Source organism: Ochotona curzoniae, unplaced genomic scaffold, assembly GCF_017591425.1.
Source record: "Ochotona curzoniae isolate NIBS_2020 unplaced genomic scaffold, NIBS_Ocur_1.0 contig_2321, whole genome shotgun sequence".
Classification (NCBI taxonomy): domain Eukaryota; kingdom Metazoa; phylum Chordata; class Mammalia; order Lagomorpha; family Ochotonidae; genus Ochotona; species Ochotona curzoniae.
In genome coordinates, this window is record NW_024465421.1 from 7,615,496 (window position 1) to 7,628,654 (window position 13,159).

Genomic DNA, 13,159 nt, shown 5'->3' on the forward strand with positions numbered 1-13,159 from the left:
ATGATGACAACAGTACAGAATAAAGAAGGTGAGTTGAGAGGGATGTTTGCTGTGTCCACTGCTCCCACCTTCGCGTTCTGGAGTTTTTCCCACAGGTGGACTGTTCAGTTCTTGTGTGTGGGTGACGACTGTTCGAGTTACTACTCTGGTGGATGCTTTGGGAAGACAGATATAGAAACAGTCCTCTTAGGCTTATGTTTTGATTTACTCAGTGGTTCCCAAACCTGGCCAGAATCAGCTGGTCATGTAAAATAACAGATTTCTGAGCCTCACTCCAGTCTGCTTCACTAGACACCTAGAGATGGGGGTTGGAGTGGCGGGGGGGGGGGGAGGGAGCTAGGAAACTGGTTTGTTAAAAGTTCTCTCTCTAGAATTCTGATATGGTCAGCGATATGGGTAATGCTTTAGTTGCTATTAGACTATGCTTCATAAATCTCATCTGATGGTCAAATTTCTTTCAGAATGTGGGAAGGGACCAAAGAAAACCTTTGCTCCACCTACACAAAAATCCCATTTCCTGGTACCTTGTGATCCTAAGGCACCGAAGACAGAGACTCTGGGGGTGAAAGCCCCAGAAGCAAAGGCCAGGCCACGCCTCCCCAAGTCCAGATTAGAGATGAATGAAGAGAAAGCAGATACAGAGAATGGCTCAGGCATTGGCCAGGAGCAAAAAGGAAAGACTCCAGAGAAGAAGCAAAACAAGCAAGCTGTGAAGAAAGAAAAGGTATGGCTCACCCTGATGGGCTCCCCAGCACAGCTCATTCTGGTTTACTCTGTGTAGGGCCAGACAAACAGAATCTTCTCATGGTAGGAAAATCTGTTCTGTGGCTTTAGGTTTATACATTCCTTTTCTAGAGCATCCGTTTTCTTCTCAAAGAGGTAAAACATGTTTTGATGAAATTGCTTAGCGGGAAACAGTGTATGAGGTGGGATGGAAGTGGTATAGAAGTGGGCAGACTATCAATATTATTACATTCTTTGCCTCCTTTATTCCCAGTATCTGAGGTAGCACTTACATTCTTCTTAGGTGTATTAAGTTCTCTTGTTTTTGGTCTTGTGAATTTATTGTCTTGTCTGAAAGGGAGCATATGGGAAGAGAATCACTTTTTCTGTCACTCTTGTCTCTTCAGGGAAGATCAAGTCTTACGAATGCAGAATTTGAAGAGATTGTCCAGATTGTGCTCCAGAAGTCCCTGCAAGAGTACGAGGGCCTGGCTTGTCAGGAGAGCAGAGGGGCTTTGGGTAGGTCATGGACTGTTACCTCCGGGTAGAACAGGTCAGAGGGCTTCTCTCCTCTGGTATCTCCCTCAGTAAGAGAGTGTTAGGTGGTGAGACTTCCAAATTAACAGGATTATAGTTAAATCATCTTAGATAAAGGACACAGAATTTATGAAAACAGATCATATTTACTTCAGAAGTAGAGTCTCAGCTAAATTTTTCAAATGGATTTTAAATTCATTTCTATGTTTCTAGTCTGCCTAGAAAAGGTAAATTGTTTTTCCAGGATTTGAAGAACTTAATCTATTTTTGTATATTTCTGTTTTTAATATTGTGTTTGAATATGCTCAAGAATTTGATTTTAGAATTAGGAATTCTGTAGTGTAGGTCTTGCGGGCTTCTCCATGGGTCAGGAAGTGAAGGAAGATGATCTGAGGCTTCATCCATCTTAGGTGTGCTACTCTGACTTTGGTGAAAAAACATAAAATGCAGTATGCGCAAGTATTTTAGATAACAAAATTCTGAAATGATGTAGATCAGTCTAGACAGGATTATAGAAAATAAGAGATTTATAGCTTTTCCTGGAAATGTGAAGATGTAAAGTTCTGTATGTGGCATGTTTGTTGGTAGTGGGTAGGATGCAGGCAACAGCTAATGCTCAGGTGTTTGAGACCCTCTCCGCATCTGGGAAGACCCAGCTGAAGTTCAGACTTTGAGCTTTTGGCTTGTGCTGGCCTAGCCCTGCGTGTTTCAGCCATTTGAGGAATAAAAACAATGGAGAGATCTCTCTCTGCCTTTCAAATAAAAAGTAATATCTTAAATATTAAAAAATAAAGTTATAGGCAACAGGGAAGAGAATATTTTAAATGGCTTGTTTATTTTTATTTTAAAGGCAAAGGGGAGATAGAGGAGCTCTTCCATCTGGTGGCTCACGCCCCGAGTAGCTGTAAAGGCCAGAGCTGAGCCGATCCAAAGTTGGAAACCAGGAGCCTCTTCTGGGTGCAGGGTCTGGAGGACTTGGGCCATCCTCCACTGCTTTCTCAGGTCATACACAGAGCGCTGGATTGGAAGTGGAACAGTGGGGACTCAAACTGGTGCCTTGTGGTGCCAGGATGTTGGCACCACAGGGTGGAGAATTAGCTTACTGTGCCACTGTGCCGGCCACAGGGAGTAGATAATTTTAATGAGTAGTTAAAATTAGGAAATACCAAAGTTGTTATTTTTCTTGTGCTGCTTCTCTATTTACAGATTGTGTTTTTTTGGAGGGAAGGAGGGATGGGATCTGACTTTGATTTTTCAGACACTTCCTGTGCCCAGTCCATGGTATATACTGGATCAGACAAAGTGCCAGGAAATACTGCTGCTGCTACTGGTAATGATGCTGTTGATGGGTAAGTTTATCCCAGTGTGGCAGGCGGAACACAGGTTGGGCTGAGCAGTGGTTAAGTTTGTATCGTGTTTCTTTTCTTTTGTTTTTTTTTTTTTTAAAGATTTATTTATTTTCATTACAAAGTCAGATATAGAGAGAGGAGGAGAGACAGAGAGGAATATCTTCCGTTTGATGATTTAGTCCCCAAGTGACCGCAATGGTCGGTGCTGCGCCAATCCGAAGCCGGGAACCAGGAGCCTCTTCATGGTCTCCCATATGGGTGCAGGGTCCCAAGGCTTTGGGCCGTCCTCGACTGCTTTCCCAGGCCACGAGCAGGGAGCTGGATGGGAAGTAGAGCTGTGGGATTAGAAGTGGTGCCCATGTGGGATCCCGGCGCATTCAAGGACAGGACTTTAGCTGCTAGGCCACGGCGCTGGGCCCTGTATCCTGTTTCTATACATTTCTCTTAGCTCAGGAAAAATACTGATTTGAGTTGGGAAGAATAGTCAAGGAGATGGACAGAGTAATCTCAGAAAGCCGTAGAGAGCCTTGGGTTCTTTCAGATGAAGACTCCTGGGAATTACTCTTTTATTTATTTACTTATTTTTATTTTTATTGGAAAGTCAGATATAAGAGAGGAGGATTGATTCATTCCCCAAGAGGCTGCAGTGACCAAAGCTGAGCCGCTACAAAGCCAGGAGCCAGGAGCTTCTTCTGGGTCTCCCAAATGGGTACAGGGTGCCGAGGCCTTGGGCTGTCCTTGACTGCTTTCCCATGCCACAAGCAGGGAGCTGGATGGGAAATGGGACCACAGGGGTTAGAACCGGTGCCCATATGAAATCCTGTGCAAAGTAGCCACTAGGCTACTGTGCTGGACCTGGGAATTACTCTTTTTAAAAAACCTTTTTATTAAAAAAAAAAAAAAACTTCATTTTCTGAGGTAGAGTTATAGTAAATCGTACTCTAGAAATTTTCATCTGTGGAGAAAGTGAAGTCGTTCCTGCGACGAGGGCATCTAAGCCAAATTGTGTTCCTTTGTTGGGTTGTTTCACAAGAGTGGTGTTGAACATTTGCCAGGTTTTTCATTTGAAAAACATGCTGCTTTCAGAGAGAAGATGATAGTAACTCACACTGCAAAGACTTCAGCTCCTCAGGAAGACAAAGCTGTCCCTGCGTTCAGAGCGTCTAAGCAAGGCCGCCCAGATCCTGCACCTTCTGAAAAGAAATCAAACAGACCTCGGTTAAGCAAAAGAAAGAAGGAAGTCCGTAAGTATAGTTAGGTACACTTGGATGCCTGGCTTAAGGGTCTTGGGAGAGTGTGCACACTGAGAATTTTTGCTCCATGGTTTGACACACTACTCAGCTATGACTCTTCTCTGGTCTTTACTGTTTGCAAAGATTTTCTTTTTTTATCACTGCATCCCACAGTGTTTTGTTTTATATTCACAGAGGATGAGAAGATGGAGAGTGACCAAGGTGGAGATGAGCACAGACAGAAAAATGAACCAAAGAAAATGATTCAAGATCTGTCTCAGATCAGTGGTGAGCATACAGGAGATTAAAATGGTTTGGGTGAGTTCAGCTGTAGTTTGAAACACCCACTTGAGCTAAGCATTGTGATGGATTAGAGCGGCAAGGGTTAACATCTCAGAAAACTCCGGGAAGACTGATGACTGTTATAACTGCTTGTTAGAAGGTATGCTGTGATTTGAGGAAGAAAGAAATATTTTGTTCATTCAGTTGTTTATTCATATAATCCCTAGTTGTGAGTACTGTGTACTGGGCATTTTAGATGGTACCCAGGGAAAAAAACTAGGACATGATCATAAAGAACAGAAATTTAGGGACATGTATTATTGCAGGTGCCAGGAGAAGAGGGAATAAGAGGAGTGCTTGGCCATGTCAGAGGCTACCATGGGTTTTTTTTTTTTTTTTTTTTTTTTTTAATAATCAAGCTGTTTTAGAAAACATCTAATGTCAGCAAAGGGAAGTATTTTTTTTTTAAAGATTTATTTTTATTATTTTTTCATTGGAAAGGCGGATATACAGAGAGGAGAGACAGAGAGGAAGGTCTTCCGTCCGATGATTCACTCCCCAAGTGAGCGCAACGGGCCGATACTATGCCGATCCGAAGCCAGGAGGTCCTCGACTGCTTTCCCAGGCCACAGGCAGGGAGCTGGAAGGGAAACGGGGCTGCCGGGATTAGAACCGGCGCCCATATGGGATCCCGGGCGTGCAAGGCGAGGACCTTTAACCACTTGCGCCACCGCGCCGGGCCCTACCATGGGGGTTTAACACTTGAAAATTCTCAAGAATATCACAGTTAGGAAGCTCTTAGGGTCTTGGTGATAGCTGCTTATGTGTTTTTGAAAATACTTATTCCCATAATAAAGGCAAATTTATAGAGGGAAAGAGAGACAGAATTATTTTCCATCCACTAATTTACTCCCCCACTGGCTGCAATGGCCAGATTTGAGCTGATCTGACCCCAGGAGCTTCTTCCAGGTTTTCTGTGTGGGTTCAGGCTTTGGGTCATTCTCCACTGCTTTCCCAGGCCACAAGCAGGAAGCTGGATGGGAAGTGGAACAGCAAGGACATGAATTGGCACGCGTATGGGATACCTACACTTGGAGGTGAGGGGTTAGCTAGTTGAGCAATTGCACCAGCCCACAGATCTGCCTTTCTGATAAATAAATGTTAAAAAAAAAAAAAAAGAAAAAAATAAGGTAATCTTGTCTGCATAGAGCCTAATTTTTGTGTTAGGTAGCAAACAAATGGAATTTCCAAAAGACATTGGAGTTTTTTTTTAAAGATTTATTTTAGTTTTGGGCCCGGCGCGGTGGCGCAAGTGGTTAAAGGTCCTCGCCTTGCACGCCCGGGATCCCATATGGGCGCCGGTTCTAATCCCGGCAGCCCCACTTCCCTTCCAGCTCGCTTCCCTTCCAGCTCCCTGCCTGTGGCCCGGGAAAGCAGTCAGGACGGCCCAAGGCTTTGGGACCCTGCACCCGTGTGGGAGACCCGGAAGAGGCTCCTGGCTTCGGATCGGCAGAGTATCGGCCGTTGCGCTCACTTGGGGAGTGAATCATCGGATGGAAGATCTTCCTCTCTGTCTCTCCTCTCTGTATATCTGCCTTTCCAATGAAAAAATAATAAAAAAATGAATCTTTAAAAAAAAAAGATTTATTTTAGTTTTTTGAAAGGCATATATAGAGAGGGAAAGATAGATCTTTCATCTGAAGTTTCACTCTCTGAATGGCCGCAACGACCAGGGCTAGGCTAGGCCAAATGCCAGGAGCCTGTCTGGGTCTCCCATATGTGTGTATGGGCCCAAGGACTTGGGCCTTCTGCTGCTGCATTCCTAGGCATATTAGCAGGGAGCTGGATTGGAAGTGGAACATCCGGGACTTGAACTTGTGTGCATATGGGGTGCTGGTGTTGTAGTTAGCAACTTAACTGATTATACCACTGCTGGCTTCAGACATTTGGAAATTTTATGATGTGAAATAAATTTGATTATTTAGTCTATTAGTGTGTCCCATATCAATAGAAATAGAAGATAATCTTGGAGAAAATAGGATTGAACACACACACAAAAATCAGAACAGAAAGTATAAGGTATAATGAAAAAAATGGCTAAAGTTTAGTTTGTGTGTAGGTGTGTGTGTGTAGGTGTGTGTAGTTAAGCAGGGAGAGACAGAGAGACCTTCCATCTACTAGATTGTTTTCCAAATATCCAGAAACCAGGAACTCAATCCACATCTTCCACTTGGGTCCCGGGGACCTACCTACTTGAGTTCCACCTGCTATCTCTCAAGGCATTCTGATATGAGATACAGCATTCTAGGTGATGTCTTAACTGCTGCATCGAACACCTGCCCTGAAATCATTTCAGTTGTAGAATGAATAGTATGATTTGCACATACTTGGAAGAAAATTCTAGAAAGACTGCAAGTAAGGTAATCCAGGTCATTGAATCATTCTTTCTGTGGTTTTTATTTTTTAAAATTTATTTATTTTACTTTGAAAGTTCTATATGGAGAGAGATAAATCTTCCATCTTCTAATTCACTTCCCAACTGACTACAATGGCTGGAGCTGAACCAGTCCAAAGCCAGGAGCTGAGAGATTTTTCTGGGTCTCCCAAAGGGGTGCAGGGACCCAAGGCTTTGGGCCATCCTCTACTGCATTCTCAGGTGTGAGCAGGGAGCTGGATGGGAAAGTCATCCATATAAGATGATGGTTCTGCAGGTGCAGGATTAGCCTGATACATGCTCAGACCCTTCCAAGGAATGTTCTGGGTAGAATTTTAAAAAAAAACACTAGGTGTTTTTTTTTTCTTTCAGTTTTGTGTGATTATATGATCTCAGATGTGCCTGTTGAAAACTTTTGGGGTACTATAGATTCCATTGACCCAATTTCCTGTTTGTCCAAGTAAGTTGGTGTTGCTGTATCTCGTGTCTCTCATTAGCCCTGCAGACACTGGATTCTAGGTCGGCAGAGAGGTGCTTGTGAGTTGAATTGTGATTATAGTGAATCTCAGTTTCTTGCTCCAAGTGAATTATTCTTCCTGTTTCTCAGTTACCAAGAGTAGATGAGTCCTGGAGCAGGAAGTAGAAAGAGGAGTCCCCAATAGAGAAGTAGTAGTGACCTAAGTAAGCTTGGACCATACAAGAAATGCTCCCTAAGGAAATACTATCCATGTGAGTAGTAGGAGAAAGAAGCTCAGGTTGGATAAAGTTCAGCATATCCCCAGTATGAAAAAGAAAACCAACCTGATTGAAATTCAGGAACTAAGGGGAGACAAGATTGGAAAGTGGTTCAGGATAAGTGGAAGCAGCAATACTTTTTAAAAAAGGGTTTATTTACTATTTAAAAGGCAGGTTTGGAGAGAGAAAGAGAGACACAGACATCTTCCCTCTGCTGGTTCACTCTCCAAATGGGTGATGAAAGGAGAGAGTGACAAGTAGAAGGTTTAAGGTTTTCAGATGATTTGGAGATAAAATTGTCAGGATTTGGTAATGAATTGGATATTGGAGGACAGGTACAGGAAGGAGAGAATGTCAAGAGTGGTTTTGGTTTGAGCAGTTACATGAAAGGAAGCAAAGGAGAGAAGAAGAACTACTCTGTGTCATGAAACTAAGCATCAGGTTTGAGACCCTTGGGTGACATCCAAGCAGTGATGTCCAAGAGCAAGGTGGCTATAGGAATCTGAGGCTCAGGACAGGGTTGATGTGTACAGCCACATGCTGAACATGGATTGCAGAGCTGTGAGAATGGCTGAGCTTGCCTCAGGAGAAAAGTGTAGCATGGGGCTTTGGCACGTCACTTACTTAGAGATAGGGTGGCGTACCCAGCCAAGAAGTGAGGCTGGTGCTGCCAGAAAGGGGTGTGGGAGATGGAGAATGAGTTGTCACACAACCCAGGAAACTGGTATTTCCAGATTAAGCAGTTCATTCTAATCAGTTGTGATGCTGTCTTCATTTTCATTGGCCATATGTATAAATGTCTAGTATAGTTTCTTCTCTTGTGAGTTACTTGAATAGAAACAAAAATCTGCGTAATTCTGACATTGGAAATTTTATCCTGAACCACAGATATTTTATTTCATATCATTAGGATGATTTTTGCTATTCATTTTCTTATGAATACTTGTTAATTTCACAATCAGCCATTTATTTTGCTGATCTTGATGAACTCTGCTCCCGTCAAGATTTATTTACTTATTTGAAAGGCAATCTCTTCTATCTGCTGGTTTGCTATTCTCCAAATGGCCCAAACAGCCGAGGCTTGACCAAGCCAAAGACAGGAACCTTGAACTCCATTCTGGTCTGCCATGGGATGGCAAGTGTCCAGGTATTTGGGCCATGATCTGGTATTTTCCCAGATACATTACCAGGGAGCTGGATCAGAAGTGGAGTAGCTGGGACTCAAACCAACACTCCCATATGGAATGCTGGTATCTGAAGCAGCAGCTTAACCTGATGTGCCCACAACGCTGGTCCTTAAGAGTTATTTACTTATTCATCTGTATGAACTTTTATGGCCTCCAGCTCTTCTCCCACTCTTTTTCCCCCTAAAAGTCTTACTAGCTCACCTCTATATAGTCAGCACTGTTATTGACAATGCTTTGTTTGAAAGAAAGTTGTCAACCAATAGTTTGTTCTTTAAGATAAAGTCATTGAGAAAGTGGCCCATCATATGTGATGTTTTGAAAGGACCTGAATAAAAGTCACATTTTCTGAGGGAAGAGTTCAGTGGATTAAGGACTGTGTGTGTGTGTGGAGGGGTGCTGGGGGACTAGAGGTTTAATATGAAAGGTCCTTCTTTTTAAGAGATCTATTTATTTATTTTTAAAGACTTATCTATTTTTTTTTGGAAAGGCAGATTTATAGAGGAGGAGAGACAGAGAAGATATTCAACAATCTGCTAGTTGACTCCCCAAGTAGCTGCAATGGCCAGAGCTGAGACTGTCTGAAGCTAGGGACCAGGAGCTTCTTCTGGGTCTCTTATGCTGGTGCAGAGTCCCAAGGCTTTGGGCCATCCTTTTCTACTTTCCCAGACCATAAGCAAGGAGTTGGATGGAAAGTGGAATAGCTGGGAAATGAACCAGCACCCATATGGGATCCCTGGCACATGCAAGGAGAAGACTTTAGACACTAGGTTATCATGCCAGACCCTGAAAAGTCCTTCTTGGTGGCCACCTTCTTCATGACAGCCAGGACGCTGTTTAGCTCCTCTGAATGTGCATGTCCACTGTTTTCTTGATGAACTTGTGGGCCAATTTGTCCTTGGAAACCTTGAGCAGCTCCCTGGCATGGCACTCAAACAGGCAAAGTCACCCACCTCGTGGGTCATGTGCCATGTAAACTTGATGTGCTTGGTGAGGCGCCCGTGGCAGTGGCTGTGCTTGACTTGATCACATTCTTGGTCACCTTGCGGCCCTTGTGAGGCCCACAGCCATGGTGTAACACAGGACCGTGGCTGCAGCTTTCCAGTGGCTGCCGATGTGGAACTAACTTAAGTGATTTTTCTCCAGCAAGTTTGAACTGCATGAGTGTTAGCACAGGAAAGATAGAGGGTGAATTCATTCCAGGTGCTGTTTTCCATCTGGATGAGGGGGAAGGACAGAGGGAAAAGGAGTTGGAGGTGTCTGCGGACGTGCCTAAGGAAATGGGATGGAATCGAACCTGTATAGTGTGTGGTTAAGGAATGGAAAAGGCAGGGTGTAGACTGGAGGACCAGATAAAGTAGACATTGCCAGCAAGCCAGTGGAACACACTCTTTAATCAGAGTGGTAAGAGGCTCAGGGTGTGCACATTTCCTGCAGGTGACTTTTTGGGGCATACACAAGTGGGTATGGATCAGGGTCACCAGGGAGTGTGAAGAAAGAGTCAAGAAACTGTGAGAATGGGGTGCTTTGTGAGGTATTCCTGTGGAGGCATTGGGCATGTGGAATGAAGGCAGTGTGGAAAGAAGGCTGAACCAGGTGCGAGCATCTTTGCAGGGAAGGTGAGAAGCTGAGTGGGAAGCATGACATGGTGAATGGCTTAAGGAAGGAAGGGTTTTTATTGGAGGAGGGGAAATAGTAAAACAGGAAGTAAGGATGAGATGGTGCTAGCCCATTTGCTATCCTGACAAACACAGAGGAAGGCGTAAGGAAGGAGCTCAGAGATCTGTTGTATATGTGGGTTTGTGGAATCAGGTGGGGCAGTGTCTGTGGTGGGTCTCTAGGCTTCAAAGTGGAGGGAGAGGTTCAGCAAGAAGCTGGTGTGTGGACATTTGTTCAAGTCTGGAATTTTAGAGAGCACGGTGGAAGCATTTGGGAGGCTGCATGGGACGTGGGTCAGCTTAAGAGATGTGAGGATATAGAATGGCGGGGGTGGGAGTTTGGAAGGCAGTGAAAGAAGAAAAGCTTGGCTTTCAAGCAGGGTCCAAAGTAAGTATTGATAAACAGTGGACTGTGATTTGTGTCTTTTGGAGGAGGATGGTCCCACTGGTTGCAACTTGGTGACTTGTTCATCAAGGTTTGGTTGAGAACTCTGGATACAGAAAAGAGACACTGGTTACCTCTGAAGAACTAGTAGTGTGTGCCAGCAGAGGATGAGATCCCATCTGGAAAACTGCCAGGCATCCTTTCTGTTTGAGGATTGTCAGTAGCAGAAACACTCGTTTCTGCTCAGTGTGGGATAAAGGAGATGTGAAACTTGTATTCTAAGCTCAGCTGTGTCACCAAGGTAGGCTGATTTTCAACAAGTCAGTTAATTTCTCTGAGGCTTGATTTTTTTCCTTCTTGCAAGTCAATGAAAATGTGGTTCTGGGTTTTTGGAAGGTTCTATTGACTATGGTGGGATCAAAGAAGAAAGAATATTTTTGAGTCTCTTATTTCAGTCTTAATTTATTTGAGAGGGGGAAAGGGAGAAAAGGAGGAAGGAGAGTAAACGTGCGTGCACGCGAGGGAGGGGGGAAGAGAGAGAAAGAGAAAGTAGGGAAGCACATTGGAGCATGAATGAGCCAAGGGTAAGCAAGCCCATCTGCAGTGGTGGCAAATGGCTGGGACTGGGTCAAAACCAAGACCTGAGAACTCAGTCGAGGTCTTCCATGTGGTGGTGGGAACCCATTTGAGTCCTTGCTGCTGTCCCCTGCAGTTGGTTAACAGGAAGCTCGAGTCCGGAGCCAGGGATTGAACCCAGGCATTCTAACTAGAGAACGGGCATCTTAACTGCATCTGAGCCACTAAGTTGAATTTCCTTTTTTTTTCCTGTCATAGGTCAATATCTAGTTTGGGTCCAGTGTTCTTCCTCGAACTGTGAGAAATGGAGGCGGCTGCATGGGAATATTGACCCCTCGGTTCTTCCAGACAATTGGTCTTGTGCTCAGAATCCAGGTAGAAAAGCGTGGAAATGTTTTTGTCCGGTTTTCTGGTTCCTCCTCTGTTCTTTCCCTGAACATACCCTTCAGATTAACCACGACGTAAGTACAGTCAGCACTCTAAGGGTTGTTGTAACTGTTGGAGGAGAGGAGGGATCTTGCGACAGCCATGTGGGAATGACTCCAGGGCAGAGAGGGCTGAAGTGTTTTCTCTGAGGAGGGGCCTTGTATCCAAAGGGCTGTGTGGAGGAAGTCCGTTTTCTTCAGCATTACTAATCCAGTCAATCCCGATTAGAATATTGGAGTTGGGCTGATGGATAGGGAGGAATATAGGGCTGTGTGGGGTAACACAGGTACAGGAGCTACAGTGAGCCTATAATTCAGTATGTTTGGATCTGTCTCTAAGAGATAATTTTCATCTAGTCCAGCCAGATTCCTTATCAGATGAGAGAACAGTTCCAGAGAAACTACTCCCCTCTTATTCCGTGGATGGGAGTAGAATCAGATGCTGTGGGCAGGAGTTGGAATTTCTTTCTCTGGAGGCTTGCAGGTTGCACTCCTTCCCATTCTGGCTGCAGTTGCATTCCCTCATAGGCCTTTATTCTTCTATACCTTCCCCATGCATCCCTTGGGCCCCATGCTGGATCCTTCTTCCCCATAGCCTTATCCAGATTTTCGCCTAATGAGTCTCTTCACACATCTGTATTCCTTCTCTCTTTGGCAGACTTGAAGTATAATAGCTGTGATATTCCTGAAGAGAGCTGGACAGGACGTGACAGTGAGGTGGCCTATGCTACCTACATCCCAGGATCCATCATCTGGGCCAAGCAGTATGGTTATCCCTGGTAAGGCGGCAGGAGGACATAGAGCATCCTTGGCATCCGTAGTAGATGGAGGGAGGGAAGACCGTGGAAAGTGCTTGTGATATAAAACAATACTTGCCTTACAAATAGCATGGGGTTGCTAGGAGTGGAGGGTTGGGGTGGAGGGAGATTAAATGTCAAGCTTGGAGGTGAAAATGGTGTCTCCCTGGAAAAAAACAGATTTGATTATACTACCCTGAGTGAGTAGGAAAGGTATGGTAGATCCAAGGAGTGTTAAGAAGGATTTTTTTAAAGATTTATTTATTTATTGGAAAGTCAGATATACATAGAGGAGGAGAGACAGTGAGAAAGAACTTCCGTCCGATGATTCACTCCCCAAGTGAGTGCAACGGCCGATGCTATGCCGATCCGAAGCCAGGATCCAGGAACTTCTTCCAGGTCTCCCCATTGGTGCAGGGTCCCAAGGCCCTGGGCCGTCCTTGACTGCCTTCCCAGGCCACAAGCAGGGAGCTGGATGGGAAGTGGAGCTGCCAGGACCAGAACTGGCGCCCATATGGGATCCCGGTGCATTCAAGGCGAGGACTTTGGCTGCTAGGCCACGGCGCCAGGTCCAAGAAGGATTTATGTGTTTATTTGCAAGGCAGAATAGCAGCAAGGGACCCACCATGCGTGTGTACACACACACCCACCCACCCACCCACTTGCTAGTTCATACCTCAGTGCAGCAGTGATGGATGGACCAAGCTGAAGCTAGGAGCCCAGAACTCCATCTGATCTCCCACATGGTTGCAGGAGCCCAAGTACTGGAGCCATTGTCTGCTACTTTCCCAGGCAGCAAGTTTCTTTAATGTTCAAGTCTGGACTAGGCTGACATCAGAAAC

At 44.8% G+C, this 13,159-nt stretch overlaps 1 protein-coding gene across 1 annotated transcript in view; it reads left to right on the forward strand.

The window, feature by feature from the left end:
• ZCWPW1 (zinc finger CW-type and PWWP domain containing 1) overlaps positions 1-13,159 on the forward strand; it is a 21,264-nt gene continuing 8,105 nt past the window's right edge. The window contains 8 exon segments of the mRNA XM_040972908.1: positions 1-28; positions 462-724; positions 1,131-1,201; positions 2,484-2,609; positions 3,696-3,853; positions 4,037-4,159; positions 11,354-11,470; positions 12,179-12,299. Of these exon segments, the coding sequence (XP_040828842.1) occupies positions 1-28; positions 462-724; positions 1,131-1,201; positions 2,484-2,609; positions 3,696-3,853; positions 4,037-4,159; positions 11,354-11,470; positions 12,179-12,299 (1,007 nt within the window).